The sequence below is a fragment of the Littorina saxatilis genome, linkage group LG8 (genome assembly GCF_037325665.1).
Source record: "Littorina saxatilis isolate snail1 linkage group LG8, US_GU_Lsax_2.0, whole genome shotgun sequence".
NCBI classification, from domain to species: Eukaryota; Metazoa; Mollusca; class Gastropoda; order Littorinimorpha; family Littorinidae; genus Littorina; species Littorina saxatilis.
Window position 1 is genome coordinate 42,361,245 of NC_090252.1, and position 27,083 is coordinate 42,388,327.

The window sequence follows — 27,083 nt, forward strand, 5'->3', positions numbered from 1 at the left end:
TCAGGTAATGTTGAACTGTACTGTTGTAAATTCATAGTTCACGATCCGTTGGCATTGTGATTGTTGACTTATTTTTCATACGAGTCACAAATATCAAAGCAATATCATGCATAACGATTGGAAAGGTGGATTTCTATCTCTTTCTTTCCTGCCTTCTGTCTCTTTCTCAGTTTCAGTCTCTCTCTCTGTCTTTGTCTGTCTGTTACTCTCTCTCTCTCTCTCTCTCTCTCTCTCTCTCTCTCTCTCTCTCTCTCTCTCTCTCTCTCTCTCTCTCTCTCTCTCGCTCTCGCTCTCTCTCAATCTGAGACTTTCTCTCTCTCTCAATCTGATACTTTCCACACATGTGCACGCAGGGCACTTACTGTTCAATCTTACAGCTTCATGTCAAATGCATAACTGTACAGTAAATAAGAGATCTCAGGAGAGGCATGGGGAGTTATTTTCGAAAATGATCTATTCAAAGACACTTAAAAGTTAAATTTTTAAAACAAGGTTTGATTGACAACTGCTCTCTCCCCTCCCCCCCCCTTATTCCCACTCTCTATCTCTGTCTTCATTAACAAGTACAGATTTGAGTGTGTTTAGACTATTGTAATTAATGCAATTCACACATCAATGCTTTCAATTTCCATTGCAGGGTGGGAGGAATTACCATGAGGATGGAACAGAAAGCATTCACAGGGATGTAAACTACAAGGTACAACCCCGACATTCTGGCTGTTGAGGCCAAGTAAGTGTGTGTCACTGTGTGTGTGTGTGTGTGTGTGTGTGTGTGTGTGTGTGTGTGTGTGTGTGTGTGTGTGTGTGTGTGTGTGTGTGTTTGCAGGTAAAATCCTTGTTTAACGCTAAGATGAATGTTCCAGCAGTCATATTATTATATTTATAACAGAAAATCATATTTGAGAGAAGGCAGTGTTATTGTCAGGCCTCAGCCTAGGGTCATTGATACATGCTGATATTATATGACGCATTGTTCTAATCCTTGGCTGGTCGGCCATCACATCATTTCGGCATGTAGGAGATCTTCCGACAGAACAATTTGTTGTAGCTGGGACATCTTTACCTATGCATATTTTTAGTCAAGGTCCAACTGACATGCTATTGTCTTAGACATGTCATCGTCTGCACTGGTTGTATCAACAACTTTTTCCATGGCTACTGCTGTAGATTTTACAAATATATCGTCTGCTGCAAATTCAACAACTTCTTTGTCTGCTGGTGCTGCAAACTTAACAACTTCTGTGTCTGCTCCTGTTTAAAATTCAACAATTCTTGTTGTCTGGAGCTGCTGCAAAGTGAATGACTTCTTTGTTTGCTGCTGCAGATTTAACAAGTATATCGTCTGCTGCAAATTCAACAACTTTTTTGTCTGCCGCTGCTACTGCTGCAAACTTAACAACTTCTGTGTCTGCTCCTGCTTAAAACCCAACAATTCTTGTTGTCTGGAGCTGCTGCAAAGTGAATGACTTCTTTGTGTGCTGCTGCAGATTTAACAAATATGTGACCCTCCACCACGGAATGAGTCGCATCTCACCTTTTCATGATTTTTATATTTTTACATTTTCTTAAAGAGATTTTGAAGCTCTATCCAGTGGTGAAAACCGTTTTAGAAAAGAGCAAAAACTTTTTGAGTTATAAGCCTGTGACTAAGGTGATTCTCACACTGATACCTTACACCCCCCGAACGTATATTAGGCCTAGCGCAGAACCCTGCGAGGTGACATCCGACTCATTCTGTGGTGGAGGGTCACATATATCGTCTGCTGTAAATTCAACAACTTCTTTGTCTGCTGCAGATACTACACATTCAACAACTTCTGTGTCTGCTCCTGCTTCAAATTCAACAATTCTTTTTATCTGCTGCTGCAAAGTGAGCGACTTCTTCCTCTGCTGGTGGTGTTGCAAATAACCTCATATTTCCTTGTCTCTTCTGGCATCATTTCGGATGTATAATATACGTATATCTGCAAAGACTTTTTTAAACCCAAAAGATGGAATAGAATTGGTAAATTTCTAGGTACAGAACCTAAAAGTGTGATACATGTATATCCAAACTCACTTCTAGAAACTTTAGAACTGATTCAACTTTTGACATTTTTATCATGGTTGTGTATTTTTTTTTTATATTGTGGAAATATCAGGGAATGATGAATAAATGTTTAGAACATATTCTCAAAACATGTTTCTAATGGTTTTATTTATTTGTCTTTTGTTTTGTTTTATGTTAGCATGTACACTGTTTGGCTCAAAATATGAGACCTGGCCAGTACCACCCTTCCAATGAGACAGGGATCAAAAATCAACAGCCTGCATGCTCTCCGGATTAAGTAATACAACAAGATAAAATAGCGTTAGCTGCAAAGTTAACCATTCTCACCAAAAACCTTTTACAAACTTTGATTTGTTGGTGTTTGCTTGTCTTTTTTTAACATGGTTTTAGCTACATACATATATAACAAACACTACAACAACAGCAGACAGAAAAGACTATGGAAAATGCATCTTCAAATAAGAAAAAAAAATTACAAAGCAAAAAAAATATTTAAATACAATTATTTTCCTAATGATTTGTTTGATTATGTTTTTTAATGTTAGCACTCAACGTGAAAAATACATTCAAACAGCAGTTGTATTATACTTTTATTTTGGTCAAATTGACATTAGCGGTAAACGTTAAATTAACGTTAATTTAACATTATATTATGGTTTTATTTTATAATAGTAATAATAATAATAATAACGGGCATTTATAAAGCGCCTTATCAAAAGTTCAAAGCGCGGGACAACAATACATGTATACAAAAATCATACAATCACTGTCAGATTCAAACAACACATCATGCACATCTCACATCCCCAGACTCTATACTAAGGAGCTATCCGTAGTGTTGTTGGAACAAGTGAGTTTTCAAATTGGACTTAAAAGATGAAATGGATGGAGAGTGACGTAATTGAAAGGGGAGTGAATTCCATAACTGAGGTCCATAATACGAAAACGTGCGGAAGCCATGAGCCTTGCGTTTAAAGCGACCTTGACAGAGAAGTCGAGCATCATCAGAAGAACGAAGGGTGCGAGAGGGAGTGTAGAGAGAGACCAGTTCAGAAAGATAGGCAGGTGCCGATTCAGAGATGATATTGTAGCAGAAGCAGGCAGCTTTATACCTAATACGTTCAGATACAGGAAGCCAGTGAAGTTCTTTCATGAGAGGAGTGCAGGGTTGTCGATGCTGTGCTCTGAAAATGAGACGTGCAGCAGAGTGTTGTACTTTTTGCAAGGGTTGGAGAGTGGAGTCAGGGCAGCCTATGAGAAGGGAGTTGCAGTAATCTAATCTGGACAGAATGCAGGATGTAACGAGAGTTTTAGTGGCATCAACAGTGAGAAATTTTCTTATGGAACCTATTCTTCTGATCTCAAAGTAACATGTCTGACAGACTTTTTTGATGTGTTGTTTCATTGAGAGGTGGGAGTCCATGATGAACCCAAGATTCCTAGCACTATCAGAGAGAGAAATGTCACTAGAACCTACTGTGATGGAGGCTGGAAGGGAAGTGGTCGAACAGGAAGCTCCAGAGAAAAGAAGAAATTCAGTCTTGTCATCATTTAACTTGAGCATATTGTTTGTCATCCATTTTGGTTAAATTAACGTTAAATTAACGTTAAATGTTAACGTTAATTTAACGTTTATCTTGATGAGTAAACTAACCTAAATCTAACGTTAATTTAAGGTTCGCCATAAAACGTGAAAGAAACGTAGCCATAAAATATAAAACTAACGTTAATTTAACGTTACATTGTTTTTTTTAATGTTTTTTTTAACAAATACATTTTTTTGAAAGGTTTGTTTTTGATATATATATATGTCAATTAAAAAAAAAAATTATATTTTATTTAAAAAAAATTTTTTTACATTTAAAAAAAAAATGTTTGTTGTTGCCACCACAACAATAACTTTTTTTGTGTGTTGCTTTTGCTTTGATTTTGAACGGTTATGTGTCAACGTTTATTTAACGTTTTTTTAACGTTTCAGTGCAAACCGTTTTTTAATTGTTTTCGGGCAAACGTTAAATTAACGTTTGAAATTGGTTCGATTTTGAACGGTTATGTGTCAACGTTTATTTAACGTTTTGTTAACGGTTCAGTGCAAACCGTTTTTTAATTGTTTTCGGGCAAACGTGAAATTAACGTTTAAATATGGTTTGATATTGAACGGTTATGTGCTAACGTTTATTTAACGTTATTTTAACGTTTCAATGCAAACTGTTTTATATTGGTTTTCAGGCAAACGTTAAATTAACGTTTAAAAAAGGTTTGCCATGAAAACGGTTTGCTTGCTAACGTTAATTTAACGTTAATTTAACGTTTGCTTTATAACCGTTTTTCTGCTAACGTTAATTTAACGTTTAATACTAACCGTAAACCAAAATCTAACAACTTACCTTCATTGTGTTTTTTTGGTACTTACAATAAGAATGCATTCTCTCTCTCCCTCTCTCTCTCTCTCTCTCTCTCTGTCTCTGTCTCTGTCTCTCTCTGTCTCTCTCTGTCTCTCTCTCTCTCTCTCTCTCTCTCTCTCTCTCTCTCTCTCTCTCTCTCTCTCATACGAAAAGAACGCCAGATCAATTATCTACCCAGACCTTGATAACACAAATCAAGTAGAAGTGCAATGCCAAGGCAATGCATACTCCCAGCGAAGGACAATTTGGCTCTTTCTCTCTCTAACACACACACACCTCAAGTCACAAAAACAAAAACAAAAACACACATACACACTCACACACACCCACCCACACACACACACTGACTCACTCACTCACAAAAATCTTGCACACACTAAACACCGCACACAGAGAGACGGACACGCAAACACAAACACGCATAAACACACACAAACACACGTACAAATACCCACACGCACACACATATACACACATAAACACAAACACACACACACACACACCCTTGTAAATAAACAACCACTCACACACACACACACACACACACACACACACACACACACACACACACACACACACACATCGTACACACACACACACACAAACACATGTATGGATACACACTCTCTCTCTCTCTCTCTCTCTCTCTCTCTCTCTCTCTCTCTCTCATACGAAAAGAATGCCAAATCAGTTATCTACCCAGAACATGCTGGGTTTTTTTAAGCTAGCTATTCTTTCCAGATCCGTGCAACGACGTATATTATGGTCACCAAGACTGTACAAGCTTGGGTCGAGTGAACCAAGACTTTCTGTTTCATTATTAAAATGACGTCATCGTACTTGTTGCAAGCGTTCAATTTGTGAAGAGTGATGAGTTTGTCGAAATGCCAGCTGTAACACTTTGTATTGTGTCGTGTTTGATATAACACTAATCAGAGACATTCCGGAAGGTAATTTGCAAGACAAATGACCAAAGACCGAACAGCAGAGGACCCGTGAGCAGGATGGGTTTCGTGGAGAAAGAAATGCTGATGTGTGCTGTCCTGATTTTCGTCACTGGCGGTAAGTGTCACTCTCCACGGAGATCTGCTGAAGAGACATTAAACCCCAAAAACCAACCAACCAACTCTCCACGGATAGGGATGGGGTGCATGGTGAGGTGGTTTTTGCGCGGTGCGTCCAGCTAGCGCTTCGTGTCATTTGTGCTACGTATCGTTCGCGCTATTTTCTGTAGTGCTATCGACACAAATTGCCAAAAACAGTAGTGCTATCGGCACGTAGTGCTGTAGTATTGACACATGCCATTATCACTTCGACTACGTCTCAATAGAACTACGTGTCGATATCACTATTCTTGAAAAACCAAAGTACTGTAGCGCTACGTGTCGATAGCACTATACTACATGTTCAAACGGCAGACACTTCCCTTTGTGTGTGCGTGTGAGTATATATATATTGTCTGCATGGCTGGCTGTCGGATCTGTATGTATGTCTGTCTCTCTCTGTCTCTGTCTCTGTCTCTGTCTCTTTTTTTCACCTGTATTTATTTCATGGTTGTTGTTGGTGTGTTTTTTGTTGTTGTGGATTTTGTTCTTCCCCCATATCCCGTGGTTTGTTTTTGAGTCTGTGGCCTTAGTATAATAAACCATTCTGAGCTCTCTCTCTCTATCTCTCTCTCTCTCTCTCTCGCTCGCTCTCTCTCTCTCTCTCTCTCTCTGAACCTCTCAATCGCTCTTTCTCTGTACCTCCCGGTCCCTTCCCCCTCTCTCTCTCCATCTGCCTTTCTGTCTTCTCTCGCTCTTTCTTTCTTGCTTGCCTTTTCCCCCTCCCCACTCTCTCTCTCTCTCTCTCTCTCTCTCTCGCATGATACCATACATACACGGATGTGTTTCTGTGTGTGAGTGTGTGTGTACAATACCGTGTGTACGTATGCGTGTGTGCGTGTGTGTGTGTGTTAGTGCTTGTGTGTGTGTGTGTGTGTGTTAGTGCTTGTGTGTGTGTGTGTGTGTGTGTAATTACAAGAATCAGTACATTAGGACTTTTGGTGACGAATTGTATGCATTTAAGTATGCATCTATGTTTCTCCATAGGTTGGGGGGGGGGGGGGGTCATTCTTGGCTAGTCCAGAATGACCCCCCGATTAAAGTAGGCTAGTCCAGAATGACCCCCCGGTCAAAACTGACTAGGCCATTCAGTTTTGACCTCCCCTTCAAACTTCAAGAATAAGTACTTTAGGACCTTTCAAAAAATATATATATAATTATATATTTATCGCATTTTTACTGATCACATGACAAATCATTGGTCAACTAGGAACTGTATATGAGCCTGTGCCAAAACGTGCTTGCCAAAATGGGACATTTGGGGTTGAAAACCAAACTGGAAATAATACTGTCTAATCTTTACACACTAATTGACTTTGAATATTGTAACTATTTCCAGAACCAAAAAGATAACTTCGGTTTTACTTTTTGCGAAAAAACAAAAAAACGCATCAACATAGCTGTGTGTCAACTGTAACGCGAGACACAGCATTTTCATAAGTATCTTTATAAGTTCTTCACTGATTTGCTTCAAATTTACTCAGCAAGTTAGATTTACATCCCAAAAGAGATTCATTGAGGAACTTCTGAAATGGACCTTGTATTTTGAAAAATAAGACACCCATCACTGTGTCCTGCGTTACAGTTGACACACTCCAGTCACAAGAAATCCTGTAAAAAAATTAAAAACAGAGAAGATGTTTCAAAGACTAGAATATTTTATTAAAACCATCATTTGCAACTCAAACAAACCTCAAAATCACATGAAAAAGAAAGCAAAGTAGAAAAACTAGTCCCTGCTGTGTCAACTGTAACGGGGTCAAGGAAGACATGAAAATGGCACTGTGTCTCATGTTACGGTTGACACAAAGTCAGGAACAGACACTGTATGATAGCAGAGAACAACAATAGTGCAAACATATGCAACTAATACTAAAATGCTACATAAAGAGTTGGCTTGAATACCTTTTATGAAAAAAATACTCACACAGCAAACGATATCTACGTGTCAACTGTAACGCGAGACACAGCATTTTCATAAATATCTTTATAAGTTCTTCACTGATTTGCTTCAAATTTTCTGTGCAAGTTAGATTTACACACCAACAGAGATAAAATATGGTATCTCTGATGTAGACATTGCATTTAGAAAAATATGACTCAAGTCACTGTGTCCTGCGTTACAGTTGACACACACCGATCACCAGGAATGTTGTAAGGAAAGAAAATACAAACAAGATTTACCAAGGACTAGAACTTTGTTTTAAAACCATCATTTGCAACTCAAACAAACCTTAAAATGAAAAGAAAAAGAAAGCAAAGTAGAAAAACTAGTCCCTGCTGTGTCAACTGTAACGGGGAAGACATGAAAATGGCACTGTGTCTCATGTTCCGGTTGACACACAAAGTCAGGAACACACACTGTAATGTGACAAGAGAATAAGAAATGCCAAAATGCCAGGTTTTACATGCAGGAAGTGCAAAATAAGGATAAGATGTCTTCAAATGTACAAATTCATTGGAAAATGGATGGCAAGAATCTCAATAACACAACATAAAACTAACCAAAAAATTCCCAAATAGTGGTATATTTACATCATCAGCTTATACAGAAAGTTCCTGCAGTTAATGTTCGTGAACATTACATTCCAGTCTGAACAAGTCAAAAGTCATTAAACAAACATTTTGCACTCAAAACTGGTTAAATAAAAATGAAAAATTAAAAGGCAAGTTCATGGAGAAAACAAGGTAAAATTACAAATGCCCAAGGGAAATGCCAATCTCATGAATATCCTCCACATCCACACATTAAGTGTCACTTGCACTCTCAAATAGTCATGCACATAATCAAAGAAACACATGGCACACTAGCACCCTACAAAGGTAAATACAAGACTGGTAATCAGAGATTAAAAAAAATGTGCACCTCTACCAATAAATACACACAAGCATTCAAAGTACCACAATGTACAAGACTAGAGAAAATCACAGATCAGCTTTCACACATATCTTTAGCAGCCAATGCCTACATGTAAAATAATATGATGATAACTGCAAAGTTCGTAAAATTGGCTTCCCCCATCAAATAAATTAATCTACTCGGGTAATGCATGATTAGCAAACTTGCCAGACTGTCACTGTCAGAAGGGAGTCAGACCAAACCAGATGTCCATTAGCTAGCACTTTGAATAACGGTACACCTGCTTTCTCTGCGTTGACTGAGTCTCGTCCAGGAAAAGCTCTAGCCGTTCGCTGCTTGCGATGAAGCTAGAAATGTCCTCCCAGGATTCATCAGGAACAGTCGCCCAGTAGACACAAGGACCGTGATTAGCCATGAAGGAAATGTGCACCAGCTCTTCATCCAGGATAAGCTGCTTCACCTGAGTTGGATCATATATAAAATACATTAATATAAACTAATACAAAAAAACCACACACACACACATTATTAAGTTGCAACAGAATAAGTTCGTAAACTACAAATCTTTCTTTCTTTCTTTCTTTATTTGGTGTTTAACGTCGTTTTCAACTGTTCAAGGTTATATCGCGACGGGAACTACAAATCAACAACATGTGAACTTTACAAACACACTGATAAAAAGAAACCAAACTCACCTGGCAAACATACTGCTTCTTGTCCTGCCAAGTGAAGAGGTAAAACCCATCAACAAGAGGTGTCCTGCAACAAAAGAGGAGCAACATTGATTAGAAAAAAAGTTCAAAAGCTCTCTGCGATAAACTCAATAGGAAAAAGGGAGATTATAAACCAGCACACACTGGATAATAATCTAAAGCAACAACTTATCACTTCCTAAAGACAAAGGTATTGCAAGTAAGAAAAACAGATACTTACTTTGAAGCAAAATCGACGAACGCCATGTCTACAGACTCCTTGTCAGCAGACGGAGAAGTGGACTCCAAGTCGACAAAGGCCCTGTTCAGTGTCGATTCAGCTTCATCCACAACGATGACAGGTAGGTTGCTCTCTGGATGGAGGGGAAGCAGTGGTACAAAGTGAGTCGGGGCCCAGTATTCCTGTCGTTGGTCTTTGCGGTGAGTCGTCCATAATATGAATCGCGGCTGCGCTGTTTGGGTGCTTCCGACCGGGTAGACAGTCCTGTTTGCAAGGTTCCTCATGTCCGGCTGTCCCATCTCTGGAAAGAGACTGCTGACAGGTGTGCCGAGGACGCTTGCAGCTGCAAATACGTGCCACATTCCGCATTCCTGCCCCATCTTTCGCGTTCTGAATGCTTCTGCAAGCAGAACTTCGCTGAGGCTCGCCTGTTCATCGTAGGGGGTGTCCGAGTAGTGCTTGAGCCCAGCAAGAATTCTGTTTCCATCATCAACCTCTCCGTTACCAATAAAGTGAGGATCTATGTATATTCCTTTGTTACACACCATTTCCAGCACAAGGCGTACACGCAGCTCTCTGTGCAGGTCTTGGTGTCCACATACCAGGGTGCTCAGACTCCTTGGAAAACAATTTCCATCCCCAACTGTTTCGATTGGCAGATGGTGATGTGGCGCATTCTTCGGCAAAAGTTGTATCGACGCTACGTCTACAGAAAGGCCATGAGTTGTTGATAGACTGAATGTGTCGATGGGAACGGGGAAATGATGAACCACAGAAGAGCAGAGCTCTTCCAGATCCAAAACACTGTTTGCTGCCTCCATCTTCTGCTGCAGACTGCCGAAGAAGCCCTCTCTGCTGGCAGCAGATGTTGGGGGGAAATTTTCTTGTAGCAACGGAGGAGAGATTGGAGGGGGAGACAGGGGTTCTGTAATTGGTACAGGGGAGGGGGAACCTTGAGGGGAAAGGGAAGACACAGAAGTGTCGCTGTCACTGTCAGCAGCACAGTTCTCCTGCATCCAACTCTTTGTGTATCGTATGGTTTTCTTTTCCCAGTCGCCAGCAAAGCCTGCAGACTGACAGGCTGACTGACCAGGGATTCCCATGCAGGCGTCGCAGAAACAAGACAAATTTCTTGTCTTGATTGAATTGTGACCCTCCCCTCTCATGCTGTGGATCTGGCGTGTTCCGGGTAGCGTCAGAAGGGCTGCAGAAGGGAGTGTTCGGTCAATCTCCTCAGTCTTCAGTATTTTAAAAGACCGGTATGTATGAGAGCATCCCTCTGCAGGAATGTCCTCTGGCATCCTGTAGTTCTTGTTCAGGTGTTGGTACATCTCCTCAGCGCTCTGTACAATGACCTCGCCACTGCGCACATCGTCGTCAATGATTCGCTTTACCACGCCCCCGCAAGCATCGCACGGGCCCTTGCCATGGCGCGATCCAAAGAACGCTCGTTCGTTTGCCTGATCCCGGGACACGTAATGGAAGGGGAGTTTACTTTTGTATTGTGCCGCGCAGCCGTCGCTCCAAATGACAAGCTTGCTCAGCCGTAGCTCCTCTGCGTCCTTCTTTGTTTGTCGTAAGATGGCATCCACCATGTGGGCATCATGCTGCAGGTCATCCGACAGATACACATAGTAGTGAGTGATCAGCTCATTGCATCCATTTGGGCAAGCATGGTACAGAACACATGGATGAACCGTGACCTGATTATATCCCCAATGTGCCGACTGTACTTCATCCTGGTACTTGCAGAGATGATTTTCTGCAAAGTCGCACACCACCACACCAACCTTCTCCTGCAGGGAAGGAAGCTTTGCGAGGAGGGCCTTGTATTCTTTGTGTTGCCATCTGTAGGTGAAGACGTGCATTGGAAAAGTCTTCAGTTCTAGTAGTAGTTGCTCTATCAGTGCTTGAAGCGAGGTCTTCTGCGCCACTTTCTCCTTTCTGGAACCTTTCTCTTTCTTCACGAGTTCCCATGAAAACCAGCTAACCTGAATGTCTGAGCAGCATTTCAGCAAGCTCTGAATCTTGCCACGCACCTGTTCTGTGCCACATGCATTACACTTCCTTTCATAGCACTGGAGAGATGGCTCTGGGGAACACAGACTGAAATCTGACAAAATGTCACCACCATCGATTGGTTCTGACAGATTCAAGTTCAAAGCATCGAGTTTCAGGTCGATGTTCTCACACACCCCACAAAGGCATTGCCTGTAGGCCTTTTGATGCACAGTTGTTACATGGCTTGGCTTCCGGCGGTACATCGTTCGCAAACCAACCTTGCAACTCGGGTTACTCTTGTTGAACTCCTTGTGAAGCCTCCTTAACCTTCGTGGCAGAACTTTCTTTTGCTGGTGGGTCTCTTTGTCCACTGTCTTTTTCCCAGGTAGATCAACTGACACATCGACCAGAAACTTTACAGCTGCATTTGTTTTGGGGTTTTGTTTCTTCCTTTTGTAAGGGCTTGACCGGATCCTTGAAGCAGAGGTTGGGGAGATGGTTTCTAACAGCAGTTTCCTACTCGCAAGTGACTTCTTGTCTCTCTTCTTACACAGCTGTCCAAGCTTTCTGTACAGTGATGTTTTGATATTTGCAGACAATGGCGAGGCAGCATGTGGATGAAGCTTGTCCTTTTGCTGTGACAATCCAGTTACAACTTTCCTTAGTACAGTTGGTGATGTGGTGGAGCCAAAGAGTACCTTTTTTTTCCTGTACACTGCCTTTCGAAGTGCTGCTGGAGTCCTTTCCTTTGCTTTCATTGGTGTGCGTGAAGGCAAGTTTTCTTCTATGTCATTCTCCAGGCACGGGCTGCTTTCTTCAAAGTCATTCTCCAGGCATGGGCTGCTTTCTTCAAAGTCATTCTCCAGGCACGGGCTGCTTTCTTTAAAGTCATTCTCCAGGCACGGGCTGCTGTCGGCTAAGCCCACATCATTTTTCATGCGCGGGCTGCTGAGACAATGAGGATGTTGCTCCTCACCAGCGGGAAGAGGACCTTGTTCTTCAACAACACAAGCTGTAGCCTCTGAAAAACACAAAAAGGCACGTTTTCATGTAATGAAAGTCTATAGTAATCAAATCAGCTGGTGGTGTAACATGAACACCTGTCTGGAACTCTGCAAGAGAAGAAACAAGACAATGAATAGCCCTGCACTCATAATGATAAATTGATGCACCTGCACAATATCATCCCTGATTAAGGAGTCAAACATAACACCAACGCATGCATACATACAAACACTGTGAAACTATCCATGATAACACACAAAAAGTGACAAAACCTGGCCTCTTACAGCAAATGCAAGAACATATGAAGTATGACTTACCTGTCTGAGTAGATGCTGCTGTTTTCCTGTCCACTTTACGAGTGTAGTAGCTGGAACGGTTCTTCTCTCTGTGACGCCGCCACTTCTGGGGACCCCACTTGTCCCGTAGTTTACGTTTGGCTGCTGCCCACATACTTCTTTGAGCATCTGTCGTCTCAGCAGCTTTTCGGATCTCATTCCTCGTAGCCCGGCGCTCTGGCGTTGGCTGGGTGAAACCGATCACCAAAACCTCAGCAGCAGCCTTAGCTTTCTTTCTGGCTCCGATAACAAGAAATTATGGCAGTGCTATCAGAGGAAAGAATGCAAACAGGAATTCTCAAAATACACACCAGAAAAGTGCACACTGAAGCAACAAGAAAAACAAAAACAAGTGAGAGCTAACCATTATTTTTCAAATGAAATCTTAAACAGATTACATCAGAAAAAGACAGAATAGGAGACTTGATCTGTCAAAGCAACGGGTAACACAGAAATCAACAGTAATTAGCTAAACAATACTCTTCTCCTCAACCATCCTTCATCCTTAAAAAAGTAAATTTGATGTAACACAGATGTATAGGAACCACATTTTACATACCTGTACTTTAGCATCCGTAGCCTTGCTAACTCCCGCTCCCTTCCTGCCTCTTCGTCAGTTTTTCGCCTGTGGCGATTTCTTCTGTTCCTCTCCAAAGTTCGTTCATGGCAGACATCGTAGCGTTCAGGGTCCAGCTTTAGCCGTTGTCTGTACTCTTTGCATCGCTCGTTGTTCTGCTTCCGGACTCGTTCAGCCTGGGGTGACAATCTGACTTGCAGTCGCAGACCTTACAATCACGAAAAAGAAATGAGGCTCAAGTACAAGACAGAAAAATATTTGCCCACAGCACATCTAGAATTTAATGACATGTTCAAGTGCGGTTTTTACAGCACTGACCCCTGTCTCTACCTCTCCCAGATAAATGTAACATTTCACTTTTAAGAGCAACAATACCACTTCTAACATCAGTCCTAAGAACTAAGATTGTTCTTGATTTCTTACAAAGAGATGTGTCTAAGTTGACACAATCACCATAAATTAATATGCTTTCATCTGCAGTCATTTATTTACAAGGCTGGTAATTGAGGTAACTAAAAAAACAAGTAACAAAGGACATCCTTCCCAAGAAAAGTTACGGTCGACATGCATTCCTCGTAAATCAAAGCTACGGTTAAACATTAAAAAAAAACACAACCCTAAACTCTCAATTCCAAAAGTTAAAAGTAAAACGCAGACCTTAAATAGAAAAGAAAGGCATACGTAGGTAAATGCATAGCTGTCCAAAAATACTTTGTGTCACTCGTAACCGAGACACAGTGAGAGTTAATGTCTTGCGTTACGATTGACGCAAGAAGATCCCCGACCGGCCTTCTCGAAAAATATTTCACAACCAAACCAAGAAAAACGAAGTCCGAAAACTCATACATTACTTGCTAATCCAAGCGGAACCATTGTTTGCTGTTGCTATTGCTAGCCGTGAAAATGTTCAGTCGATCGTAACAAAGACATCACAGAATATGGATCGATCGTAACGAAGACCCAAACTGTCCCTGTGTCTTAATTTAAAAAAACAAAAACCAGCGTGCTACAACGAACTTTTTCAGTCCAGACGAATGCTTAAAATATGAAAGGAAGAATCACCCAGAAACATATTCTTTGCTACTAGCTATAACACATCGAATAAGTAAAAAACTTGAAGAATTTTGAGTCGACCGTAACTTTATGTCAATCGTAACGCTCACCAAACAGGGGACACAAAACAAAAACTTACCTTCCCTGCGAAAGTCGGCCATCCCTGTAGCAAAATGGAGTCCAACTGCGTGCGTGTGACGTTTTTGCTATTTATAACAGCAGCCCCGATACTTCCGCGGTCATTTAAAAAAAGTTATTGAATATTGAGCGATCGTAACAAAAAGACATGAAAATTGCCTTCAACCTGAAAACGTCTCAAAACTACTTAAAATAATTTTATTTTAAATCAATTGTTTGCAAATCAAATAAAACTTTTTATTTACTGCTGCTTACAACTTCCGGTTGCGATAATGACGTTCGTAGATTCGAAAATCGAGGGACGTATCGTGGGTTCGCTGTGGACACAGGAGTTACGATCGCTATGGACGTTTTTGACGTCAAATATTTTGCTAATAAACATCTTTTTTTTCGTAGACATCATCTTTTCGTGGTAATTTAGGGTACATTTATCAATATTATGGGCACTTTTTCTAACTTGCCGACGGAGATTTCTGGACCGCGGACGAACAAAACACCATGTACGGAATGTCCCACTTTTCAGTCGCCGGATTTGCTCGCTTCGGCTAACATTTTTATTTTTTTCATGTAGGTGTAATGCATGCAAGCTTCTAAAACTGTCTTTGCTATGTCTTTAACATACATGCTTTCAAACTGTTCAGTGATTTTTGCGATTGAAAGTGCGGTTGATGAACAGTAATGCATGAACATGTCGGCTCTTTCGGCAGACCACGTTTTGGCACAGGCTCATATCAATTGACATCGCGCAGGAAGTTCCCAGCGAATTTGATATCGTGCAGGAAGTAGTTTATCAATTTTAATTTTGAAGAATAAAATTTCACCTGAAGGAAACAAATGTCTCCCTTTTTTTTAAATCACAAAATAATTTATACAAGAAAAGTAATTGAATCAGAAATAGTAAGCTGTGCAATGAATAAAATCAAACTTTTCCCACCCAGCTTTAACAGAGAAGTAGTAGAAAAGAATGTTACAATCTTACCGACTGAGGTAGTTGGAACAGCCATAAACAAAGCTGACCTTTAAAGTATCAGCAGTGGCAGTACTTAGAAAACTGTGAGATCTCTTGCAGTGTTTCAGCGCACATTACTCACAAAAAGGCAGGAAATGAGCAGCCGATTTAAACCATTGTCCACCTTTCTTAGTCGTAGCCATACAACATCAACCGAACAACTTTCAGCATCTTTCACACAGTCACAGCGCCGTCGGAGGACGCCATTTTGGATGCGTCGTAAGCGAGACTGAGCTTCGACAACATTATTATGCAGTCCGCCGATACCGACAAATACCTGGAAGCTTTCTTGGCCACAGAAAATGAGCCAGAGGACTTCGCTGATACTGCCTGGCGCACTTCAGTTCCTGCCATCGTTCAGAATTGCCAAATCGAACAGTCAAAAAGAGTACGACTGAGGAAGTAACTGGGACATTCTTCGCTGTTCCTTCCAACTGGCAACTCCACTGAACTTGTTAGCCTTTGTTGGTGATCTGTTTCGACCGTATATTTTTGTTCTTTTTTCATTATAAATGCCTTATTTTGTCTGAGAAAAAGAACCAGTTACTGAAAAATAAAAGTAAGAGCAGCAAAGTTACGAAAGCAGTAAAAGACAATCCAACATTTCCAACATTAAATACAAGGCAGTAGCCTCCCTTGCGTTTGTCTGACTTCTTAGGTAGGTTTATGATTCCTACTGTTCCGAAATCGAATGCGATAAAATCGTTATCGTTAGATTTGACTGTGATATCAACATTTATCAGTCTGAATGTCTCGAAAGGCTGAATCATATCATTCTGGGCTTACGCCTCGATGTGATATGATTTCAGCTTTCTCGACATTCAGACTGATAAATGTTGATATCACAGTCAAATCTAACGATAACTAATAATATATGTATTTGTCATCATTTTCACGAGTTTTCATTAACAAGCACCTAGGAAATAAATCTCAGGTTCCCCAGGCAATAAATCCCCGGTTACCATAGTTGCAGGAAGCAGGTTATACATGGATAATCAAAAGCAAACCCAATAGAATCGCTCCGGGATTCTTCGGCTCTTTTCATTGGTGTTTCCCCAGACCTAAACAGACGACACGACACTGCTTTGCAAAGTTCCAAAAACGAACTGGCAAACTAGCAAAAGTAAACAAAAAACAAAACTACTTCATGAAAGGTCATACATTCATCAAAAACAAATGAAACCTAGCGATATGGTTTGTCTTCTTACAGAGTCATGGAGTGCGTGTATCTGTGTTTCGATACACAGACGTTCGGAGAAACACGAACGTCAAGTTCAATTAAAACGACCCCTGACACACACATTTTGACCCGTGCACAAGACGTTGTATCGATAAACGAAGCACAAATAAGAAACAATAATAAACGCATAGAAAATAGCAACAAGATATGCAAACATCTAAGAAAGCCGAGCAAGCAGAATGACAGGTCTAATGAAAAACAAAGAGGTACTGAGTCGGAAACAAGATCGCGATTCTTTCCTTCGCTGCACGACGCAAATCTTGTGTGACCTTTGACCAAACGTAGCTTCCACATTCGATCACTCAGCTTAATAATTACAACGGAAAGCCGAGGGGGTGGAATACCGAGATGAACCTACAGAACTGTGCATCCTCAAACCTGACATATTCATCCCAACATTTAATGAACTCAAAAACACAGAAAGTTGCTTTCACACGCCAGCTCATTCTGATAATCATCGCTCCACGGCTATCGTTGATTGCCAGTGGTTATCAAACCGGGACACGTGTGGTTATCGGCACGGAACCCGTGTTTCAAAGCATGGCTCCCTGGGTTGATTGTGCACTTATTTTCTCACTACCAAAATGATGACAAAAACAATGTTTGGTGGTTTGTTGACAGACCAGCTTTTTTGTCGGTCCTCGGGGGGCATATCGACTTTTGTTTCATATTTATTGACTGCGGCCTTTGGCCTTGGTCAATAAATATAAAACAAAAGACGATATGCTCCATCTCGGACCGACAAAAAAGCTGGTCTGTCAACAACCCATCAACCATCTTATAATACGCACACAATTTGTTGGAAAAATGATAAAAAAAATAAAAATTCGAGAGAGAAAAAAGACGTTTTGACGGGGCTTCCCTTAAAACTTCAAAAATAAGTACATACAGACCGGGCGGTCATTCTGGGCTAGCCTACTTTGCTGTGGAGATACATAGATGCATACATAATTATATGCATACATTTCGTCATCTAAAGTCCTAATGTACTTATTTTTGAAGTTTGCAGGGAAGCGTCGAAACTTTTTATTTTATTTTTGTATTTCATAAAGTAAGTTCTTTTTCTCAATTTAAAAAAAGAATCATTTTTCCAAACAAATATTGTGCACATATTCCTTTTAAAAGGTCCCCCCCCCAAACCTGAGGAATTACATAGATGCATACATGTATGCATACTTTTTGTCAACTTAAGTCCTAATGTACTTTTATTGAAGTCTTGCACATATGAAATTTAAGTTGAGGAGTTTAGTTACAGGTCCCAAGACCGATCCCACTTTATTTTGAGTCCACTGGCCTAGTCCACCTTTCTTGTCATGATAGATTCACTATCAGGTCTTGCACATATACATATATTTCGTTTTAAAAGGTCCTAAAGTACTTATCCTTGAAGTTTGAAGGGGAGGTCCACACTGACTGGCCTAGTCATTTTTGACCGGGGGGTCATTCTGGGCTAGCCTATTTTGACCGGGAGCCCAGAATGATCTCCCCCCCTTAAATCTAAGATATACATAGTTACAAATATGCATAAATATTGTTTCTGGTAATGGTCCTAATGTACTCATTCTGGAAGTTTGGAGGGGGGTCTAGACTAGCTCATGATCAGGATGACCTCCCGGTCAAACTGGGCTGTGTGAAAATAGGCTGCTACACCGAGATCAGTCATTGCCCAAACAGTAGTACGGTTTGGCTGTTGATAAACCCAGACACCAAGGCGGGCTGCACTGGTCTTTCCAAAGCATGCGAAGAAACTAGTGTTGTAGTTTTGTTTTAATTGGGACTCTGCCTGTCTTGTACCCTGCTGTGACTGACATTGTGTTGAGGGTCAACCAGAATTGTATACATGTGTAAGTTCAAATACGTATACTGTAAGAAGAATAGTAACAAAGTAATGTTCACTTTTTTTTACTTGCAGGAAAGCAAGGAGTGGGGGGTATAAACATCAGGAACTGTGATAATAACATGCTGGACATTCGCGAAAATACAGTTAACACTATAGTGTGCGAGGGTTTTAACTCTTCGTTCAACATCGAATGGTCAATAATAAAAGGTAGCGAGACTATTCAAGCTGCATCGTGTACTGCCTCAACATGCACGATACAAGAGCCTGAACAATTTGATGCGAGGAGGACAGGCAGTGAAAGCCACCTGACATACCAGCAGAAAGACCGTGACAAGGACATTTCAGCAAACGTTGTCTGTGGAAGCTACTGTGGCAAGACAACAGCGGTTGCAATCTGTGCATTCAATGTGATAAGTAAGAACCCTTCATTGATTTGTATGTTTTGTTCTGACATTGTTGGTTGCATTTTCTTTCTATTCCTGGTTGTAGTTTTATTTTCAGCGTGGCTTGATATGCGTGTAGGTCTAGCTTTCATATTGCTGTATTTGATAGGAGAGTGAGTGATTCGTGGTTTCATTTTCACAAGGCAATTTTCATATGAGCAGTCCTAAGTTAATTTTGCCGACTTTTGACAACAAGTGCGCATGTTTCAATATTTACACAATGGTTTCCCCAGTTTTCCCAAAGCGTTGTACCACATTTTACCGTATATGGAAGTTAAAAGTGACGCATTTCACCTTATACAGAACATAAGTTGCAGTCAAAGAGTGTACTAAATAAAGATATACTGGCCAAGCATGTGTGTCATTCGATAAGGGTTATGTTCCTCATTCCTGTATCACACTAATAAGATTGGTGAACAAACGTGACCCTCCACCACGGAATGAGTCGCATGTCACCTTTGCATGATTTTCTTATTTTTTACATTTTCCTATCCTACAGAATTCTGTATGCTCTATCCAGTGGTGAAAACCGTTTTAGAAAAGAGCGAATTTTGTTTAGTTAAAAACCTGTGACTAAGGTGACTCTCACACTGTTACAAGACACCACCGGACGTATATTCAGCCTAGCGCTGCAGAACCGCGCGAGGAGACATGCGACTCATTCCGTGGTGGATGGTCACAAATGAACTTGCACTGTGTTCCCCTCAAAAGCACGAACTATGATGCATATGTTTGCAGGTTGGGCTGTTCTGACCAACTGCTTTATAGCGTACAACAACAGGACACAGACACTCACAGGCAGTTGTGATTATGACAAAGCATATTCCTCCAGCAAGAGCGTGAGCTGCACATGGTTTCAGAATAGACAGGTAAAGAAACTGTTGTGACATGTAACAAGGTTACTTTGATAATTCAAATAACTTAAAGTGATATAGATGAGCAAAACCATTGTCTCGCATCACCTTAGAGCTATACGGTTCACGTTGGGGGTTGCATACAAAAAACAAACACTTAACATAATTTGCTTACAGGCCAACAGCGATTGGATCTTTCATCCTCACCACCGCCATCGACCTGCTATGTCTGTCTAATGTCGGCTGGGCGTCCTGTTGCTCTGATAACCACACTCGGTTTGTCACGTTCCATGTCGAAACGTTGTTCATTGTCATTGGTTTGTATATTTTGTTGCGAGTCCAGTATATTAGGTATTACTCCACGTTCCATGAGACAAGTGCGTTGGTCCGCGATAAGTGTAGTCAGGAGAGACTCCACAGTTTTAAGCAGACGTATTACAGTACTACCTGGCAAACCAGTACTATCTGGATAGCAGTGAACAAGAAAAGGACTTTCCCTGAACAAAACTTCTTTTGCCTTTGCGAGCAGTTTTAAAGCGTCCCGTACACAGGTCTGACATTGTAGCCGTCGCGAGATGCTCAAGCAATGATGCTATAAAAAAAATAAAAAAGTAACAAAAAAAGTTATGAGCGAAGCTCTCACGGCGAAAACACACACACGCACCGCCCCTGTACTGGCTGGTAGCGTATTGTCTTTCACCCACACTGACACAGTTGTTAAGTCAATATCGCTATCCGGCTTTTCTTTTCGGGTTGACTCACTCTCTCTCCACCCCCCTCCATCTCTCTCTCTCTCTCTTTCTTTCTCTCTCTCTTTATCTCTCTCTCTCTCTCTCTCTCTCTCTTTATATCTCTCTCTCTCTCTTCCTCCCTCTTTCTCTCTCTCTGTCTCTCGCTCGCTCTGTCTCTCGCTCGCTCTCTCTCTCTTCCTCCCTCTTTCTCTCTCTCTCTCTTTATCTCTCTCTCTCTCTCTTTATATATATATATCTCTCTCTTTATATCTCTCTCTTCCTCTCTCTCTCTGTCTCGCTCGCTCTGTCTCTCGCTCGCTCTCGTTCTCTCTCTCTCTCTCTCTCTCTCTCTCTCTCTCTCTCTCTCTCTCTCTCTCTCTCTCTCTCTCTCTCTCTCTCTCTCTCTCTCTCAGTCTCTTATGTGAGCGCGCGTGTCAACTGCAGACATCATGTTTATTTAAAGAAAATGCCGCAATTTCCTGCTGCTTCAAAGCTCAGACACTCATGACAAAAGCACTAAAAGTCTCTCACTTTTAAACTGTCTGTTTAAAATCAGTTTATTAACAGAAACAAAAAATCCACATTGATACAAGAATGGAAAATGGTGAAAAATCTAAGTCAAGCGGATAGGAAACCGGTGATAAATTATGTAAACTATGTTATACGACTGTAATGCAGTTTGATGTCAAGTACATCTAACACAAATTAAGTAAACATTTACTGCAAGAACATCTGATACCTGGCAAATGATTTGTCACTTGTGTCTGTAATACGACAATGGCCAGTTGAAGAAAAATCAACCGGACAGAATTAACAGAACGAAACTAACGAAAAAACGACTATGTAACACGGTCTTTAGTATTAAGCAGGATGCTATAAGTCGGTCAAGGTTATGAGTCAGAGCCACAGCGAGTACCGTCCTTACTCCGGGCTCGCCAGTTATTATTACGCTTTCAAGTTTCTCTTTGTGGGATGCTTCTCTCTCTCTCTCTCTCTCTCTCTCTCTCTCTCTCTCTCTCTCTCTCTCTCTCTCTCTCTCTCTCTCTCTCTCTCTCTCTCTCTCTCTCTCTCTCTCTCTTTATCTGTGTGTGTGTGTGTGTGTGTGTGTGTGTGTGTGTGTGTGTGTTGGGGGTGGGGGCTGGTGGAGGGGGGGGGGGACAAAAAGGAAAAACAGAACTAGATCACTACAATGCAACACATTCAATGAATGATAGTTTGCCACCATTGCATATATGTGTATACCGGCTTACATTCTTCTCGTCCTCTTTGTCTGCCGCAAGTCCTCTTTCGCCACAAAACGCAACAAGCAGCCCTGCAGATGAAAAATAGCGACACGTGCATTTTGCAGCCGAACTTCATGACGCGCGCGTAAAAGGGGAATCCCCGGGAGTTCCCATTGCTTGAGAAAATTATATAAACTTAAAACATGAACATGTAACGAAATGCGAAAATGTGGCAGCTTGTCAGTAGGCTTGATATTTATCACTCGTATCATAGGAGTATTTGAAGTGTCTTCCACAAGCAGCGAAAGTGCAGAAATGGTTATTCTGACCCATTTGACCAGATAGTACTGGCCAACCAGGTAGTACTGTAACAGACGTACGACTGAGTTTCTTAGTGGCTGTTTTTCCTGGCAGTTTTGACTAATCCTTCACAACAGAAATTGCGGGTCTTGCCACAGCGACGACAGCAAGCGGAAACGTCTGTAAATTTACTTCTGAATTTCTGAAGATCCAACAAGATGTGTTCCACTGTTTTGAGTTGTGTTACTGTCTTCCGTGTCCATTGAGCTGGAGCAGCAGTTTGTTTCTTGAGTCATATTACTTATAACATGACAAAGGTGAGTCATTGTTAGGAAACGCTGCCGTTGCTGAACTTTGGTTCAGTTTTGTGTGTTGCATGTAGTTGACTTATTTGTACTTTGTGGGAAAGTACCGATATAATATTTTGTAAACACAATATTTATGTTTGGACGAGAATGCAGGTGAACTTTCTAGTCCTGTCAAAACAAGTTGTTTACCACGTTGTTTTGAGTCGTGGGTTCGTGGCGTTCGCTCGGATTAAGTGAGTCGGCACTTTTGATGTACGTCACAGAGAATGTCACTATTCTAGTCCATGGACAGTTCATCTAATTTTAGTTGTATCATGTTCGGTCTGGATAATTCTCGAGATTGAGTATTTACTATATAGGCCAGCGCAATGTGTATGTTAAAAAGCTTCTACTTTGAGTTCTGCTACGATGTGCAGTTGTATGTATGGAATGCTAAATAAATCCTCGAACTCAATTTGACGAGTTGTTTTCTGCTGCGACGACGGGCGACGTAGAATAAAATAACACAACTATACGACGTTTGAGAACTTGTGGCAATCTCAAGTGCCGTGTAACAGTCATACACGCATTTGCATTTCCTGTTGATTCGTTCGTATATGTACTGTTTATGTAGTCAGCTAGATATTGACTGTTTTTATTTAGACATCAATTCGTATTGTAAATGTTACTTAACAAGTGAGTCACGGGCACTTTCAGGGCAAACACACTGTATGCCCTCCAGCTCTCCACTTGTACACATAGCTAGTGCTAATCACAAAACAACTAAAGATTGACACTCATGGTATTCGTTCTAGAGAGAAAATGTAAGTTGTACGCCCTCACGGCAAAGCCATTAGGGGCATGTTACACGGGAAAACCCGGCTTTGTTTGAATTTTTTTTTAAATGGGGGGGGGGGGGGGGGGATGTAGACAGCTGGCTGCCGGCTGCTAGAGGAGACCTGAAATGGGCTAGGGACCGGGTTGGGTCGTCTTGGGTCAGTGCTGAAATGCTTACTTTATCGGCTGTTGGCCGAACGGACACCCGGGCTTCATATTTTCGCATGCATGTATTCGTGTTTCCAAGGCCTGAGGCTTTCGCTGTGACCCTGGGATCTTTATCGTGCGCATGCGTGCACACGGGGGTGTTCGGACACCGATGAGAGTCTGCACAAAGTTGACTCTGGGACACACATCCCGCGCCGAATGTGGGGGTTGAACCCACGCTTTCTTTTCTTTATTTGGTGTTTAACGTCGTTTTCAACCATTCAAGGTTATATCGCAACCCACGCTGATAGTAACAACCGGTTTTAAAGCCAGCGCCTCTACCGACTGGGCAAACTCCCCCCCCCCCCCAATTTGTTGGGGTCAAGAAGTTCCATGGAGGGCGGGGGTATGGAGTAACTCATAGTGTTTTGCACAGAACATTCCTACCCAAGCAGAGCCGCGCTAGGGGTACGCATCACCGTGAAGCTGGCAGTCAGTGCTACCAAATGTCGTCTGTGTCTACCACTCGGTGGTGACTTAATGTGGGTCTATGTAAGCAGATGCCAGCGCAAGCAATTGGTACAGGAGAACCTTAGAGGCCACAGCCTCGGCCGTCTGAGGGATCCGTGTGTCTGGAGGCACATTTGGTTTCTGAGGTTCAAACAGAGCTGTTGCCTCTTTTTTTTTTTGCCGTCGAGTAAATAAGCATAAATTACAAGAAGTTAAAGGCACAGTAAGCCTCCCGTAAACCATCACAGAGCTCCCCGAGCGTCTATATACAGTACAAGCATACTTCCATTTGAACGCTCACCGAACGGGAACATCCTGGCTGCTTTCTGTCGAGCGTGAGACATTTTCCAAGAATTTATTTTCGTGGACTTGGCCCTGAAGAATAATGGCGCCTCGTTTTTGCGCTAGACCTAACTTTTAAAATCTAAATAATAGATTGACAGCTTGTTACACAAACATTCTTTAATCATAAAAGAATTCGTTTTTCATCAAGACAAGATCAGAACAATGTTCTCAATTGGTGAGTGTTTAAATGAAAGGGTGTTTGTACTGTGTGTAAAAGCCTGACCGTATCTGTGATGGTTTACGGGAGGCTTACTCTGCCTTTAAGAGGACACGAACAAGCGCCCTTCATCTCCAATCCACCCCCCGCGGGTTAGGGGGAGTCCCATATTGGTTGGGACGAGAAAGAATTTACCCGATGCTCCCCAGCATGTCGTAAGAGCCGACTAACGGATTATGTTTCTCCTTTTACCCGTGTTAAGTGTTTCTTGTATAGAATATAGTCAATGTTTGTAAAGATTTTAGTCAAGCAGTATGTAAGAAATGTTAAGTGCTTTGTACTGGAAACTTGCATTCTCCCAGTAAGGTAATATATTGTACTACGTTGCAAGCCGCTGGAGCAAATTTTTGATTAGTGCTTTTGTGAACAAGAAACAATCGACAAATGGCTCTACCCCATCACCCTCCTTCCCTCCGTCGCGATATAACCTTGAACGGTTGAAAACGACGTTAAACACCAAATAAAGAAAGAAAGAAAGCATCTCCAATCCAAATTATGATAGTGGGTAAACCAGTCTGTGTGTGTGTGTGTGTGTGTTTGAGGATGCAAGTCGCTTGTTCATGCCAATGCTTGCTATTCTCTCAGGTGCCAGGAGAAAAGGTTCCGTACAACTCTCGCGTACTCTATTACACATGTCGTATGGATAAAGAGCGATTACTTCCCTTTGGTTATTTGACAACTGTCTGTGTGTGGGTTTTTTCAGGTCCAATTTACTGGTAACATCACGCGAACCAACGTGTCAAAGTTGTTTACAAAGGGCAAGTGCACGTTTTCTATAAATGGCCTCAAGAGCTGGAGGCCTGGCAGGCACACATACACCATCCTGTTCTACCCTAGCCGTGGAGAAAAAACCGTTTATAAGGGAAACATAGGTAAGTTGGAATTGTGATACAGAAAAGAGAAGGATTGTGAACCCTGCGAGGATGTGTAATTTCAAATTGTTATAATATATAGTACTTTGTTTAGCTAAGAGAAGGGAATTACTTTTCTGTTAGAAAATGCATCAACATCAATGTGATGAACGGTCAGAACTGTCGTGTAACGTATTTTGCTATGTAAGTCTATGGGGTGCTTGATGAAGTGTTTGTAACTGTTTGTGTAATTGTGTCCAAGCAGCACTTACCGTCTTATTGTTTGACTCACCTAAGTGACTTTGAGAACTGAGACTGATTGGGCTTCGTCACATTTGAAGGTCACAGTGTGGCCGTGATCGGATCATACATTGAAGAAAAGTTATTTACTTACACGTTTTTTGAATCTAGGAATTTAAAATTGTACACGATTGTGAGGTTTCATGATCGTCACACAATGTGTGTATGTGTGTGTGTGTGTGTGTGTGTGTGTGTGTGTGTGTGTGTGTGTGTGTGTGTGTGTGTGTGTGTGTGTGTGTGTGTGTGTGCGTGCGTGCGTGCGTACATGTGTGTGTGTGTGTGTGTGTGTGTGTGTGAGAGTATGTGTTTGTGTGTGTGTGCGCGCGCGTGTGTGTGTGTGTGTGTGTGTGTGTGTGTGTGTGTGTGTGTGTGTGTGTCGGTACGTGTTGGGTCAGTCTGCGTGCATTTATATATATTACGGCTCCATCTACAGAATAAACAACTTCAACAAAAGCCATACACCGGTACCTCAACTGCAACATTTACAACAACATCTACAACAACAACAACAACAATGTTATGGACAACAACAATAGCATCAAAAACAACAACGTTAACAACTAAACAAAACAAGTAGAATCTTTGGCGACGACAGTGCCTTGCCAGGGATGGACATTGTTATCTGTATCGGATACGTTTAGTTGACCTACTTACACTATCTGATCTTCTGTCTGTTCACTAAACAGATTGTTGGGTCGACGTGCTTGTGAGTATTTTGTTTTGTCAAAAATCACGTTCCATTCACTATCTAATCTTGTTGTTTTTGTATTCTGAATTTTAAAACGTTAACCTTAACCCTAATGTTTTGGATTTCAGCACCATCAACAGAAATATCCCTCACGACATCATTTGATGGTGAAAACGACGGGTCGCCAATAGAGCTTCAACGGGGTCAGGAGGCTTTTGTCTTGACGTGCCGTTATGACAACAGCACGGGATCGGCGGGGCACGTGAGCTGGTGTAGAACAGGGTAAGCCGTCTCGTATCGATATCATATAATATCAGCCATGACTGTAATGACGATATTTCGCAGACGACGATGATATCATTATAATGTAATTAAAAAAACAATACTTACAACGACAATAACGTTTCTGCTCAGGATGGAGATGGTGACGATTAGGATGATAGTGGCGCTGTTACCCTTGAAATAACAATTTACGATTATGATTTTTTTGAAGACAATGCCAATAAGTATGACAGTGTCGTGTTGACCATTAACACATAAATGCATGTTTATTAACTTCAATAAAAACGATGACGAGTATGGTAAGAATGAAGCTGGATATGATTATGGTGACAGACATTTTAAATTTGTTTTACTTACTAGTATATGCAAAACGAATGTCATTGGTTTTGACAGAAGACCAATGACGTTGACAATGATGTTTTGTTGCAGCTCAACGTGCGGCGAGCAGTCAGGCAGCGAGGGATCTAACACTACAAGGCATTGTTTACCTCTTTTTGCTGCTTAAGCGCGCGCGCGTGT

General features: G+C 41.4%; 2 protein-coding genes across 2 annotated transcripts in view; one reads left to right on the forward strand and one right to left on the reverse strand.

Moving 5' to 3' along the window:
* The window catches only part of LOC138973590 (uncharacterized), a 171,523-nt gene that overhangs the window by 86,090 nt on the left and 58,350 nt on the right, over positions 1-27,083 (reverse strand). The gene's annotated exons all lie outside the window — the stretch shown is intronic.
* Positions 5,301-27,069, forward strand: LOC138972323 (uncharacterized). Its single transcript, XM_070345007.1, has 6 exons — positions 5,301-5,517; positions 18,622-18,963; positions 19,731-19,861; positions 25,147-25,315; positions 26,411-26,564; positions 26,994-27,069. The coding sequence occupies exons 1-6, from the start codon at positions 5,460-5,462 to the stop codon at positions 27,067-27,069; spliced, it is 930 nt and encodes a 309-aa protein (XP_070201108.1). The 5' UTR covers positions 5,301-5,459.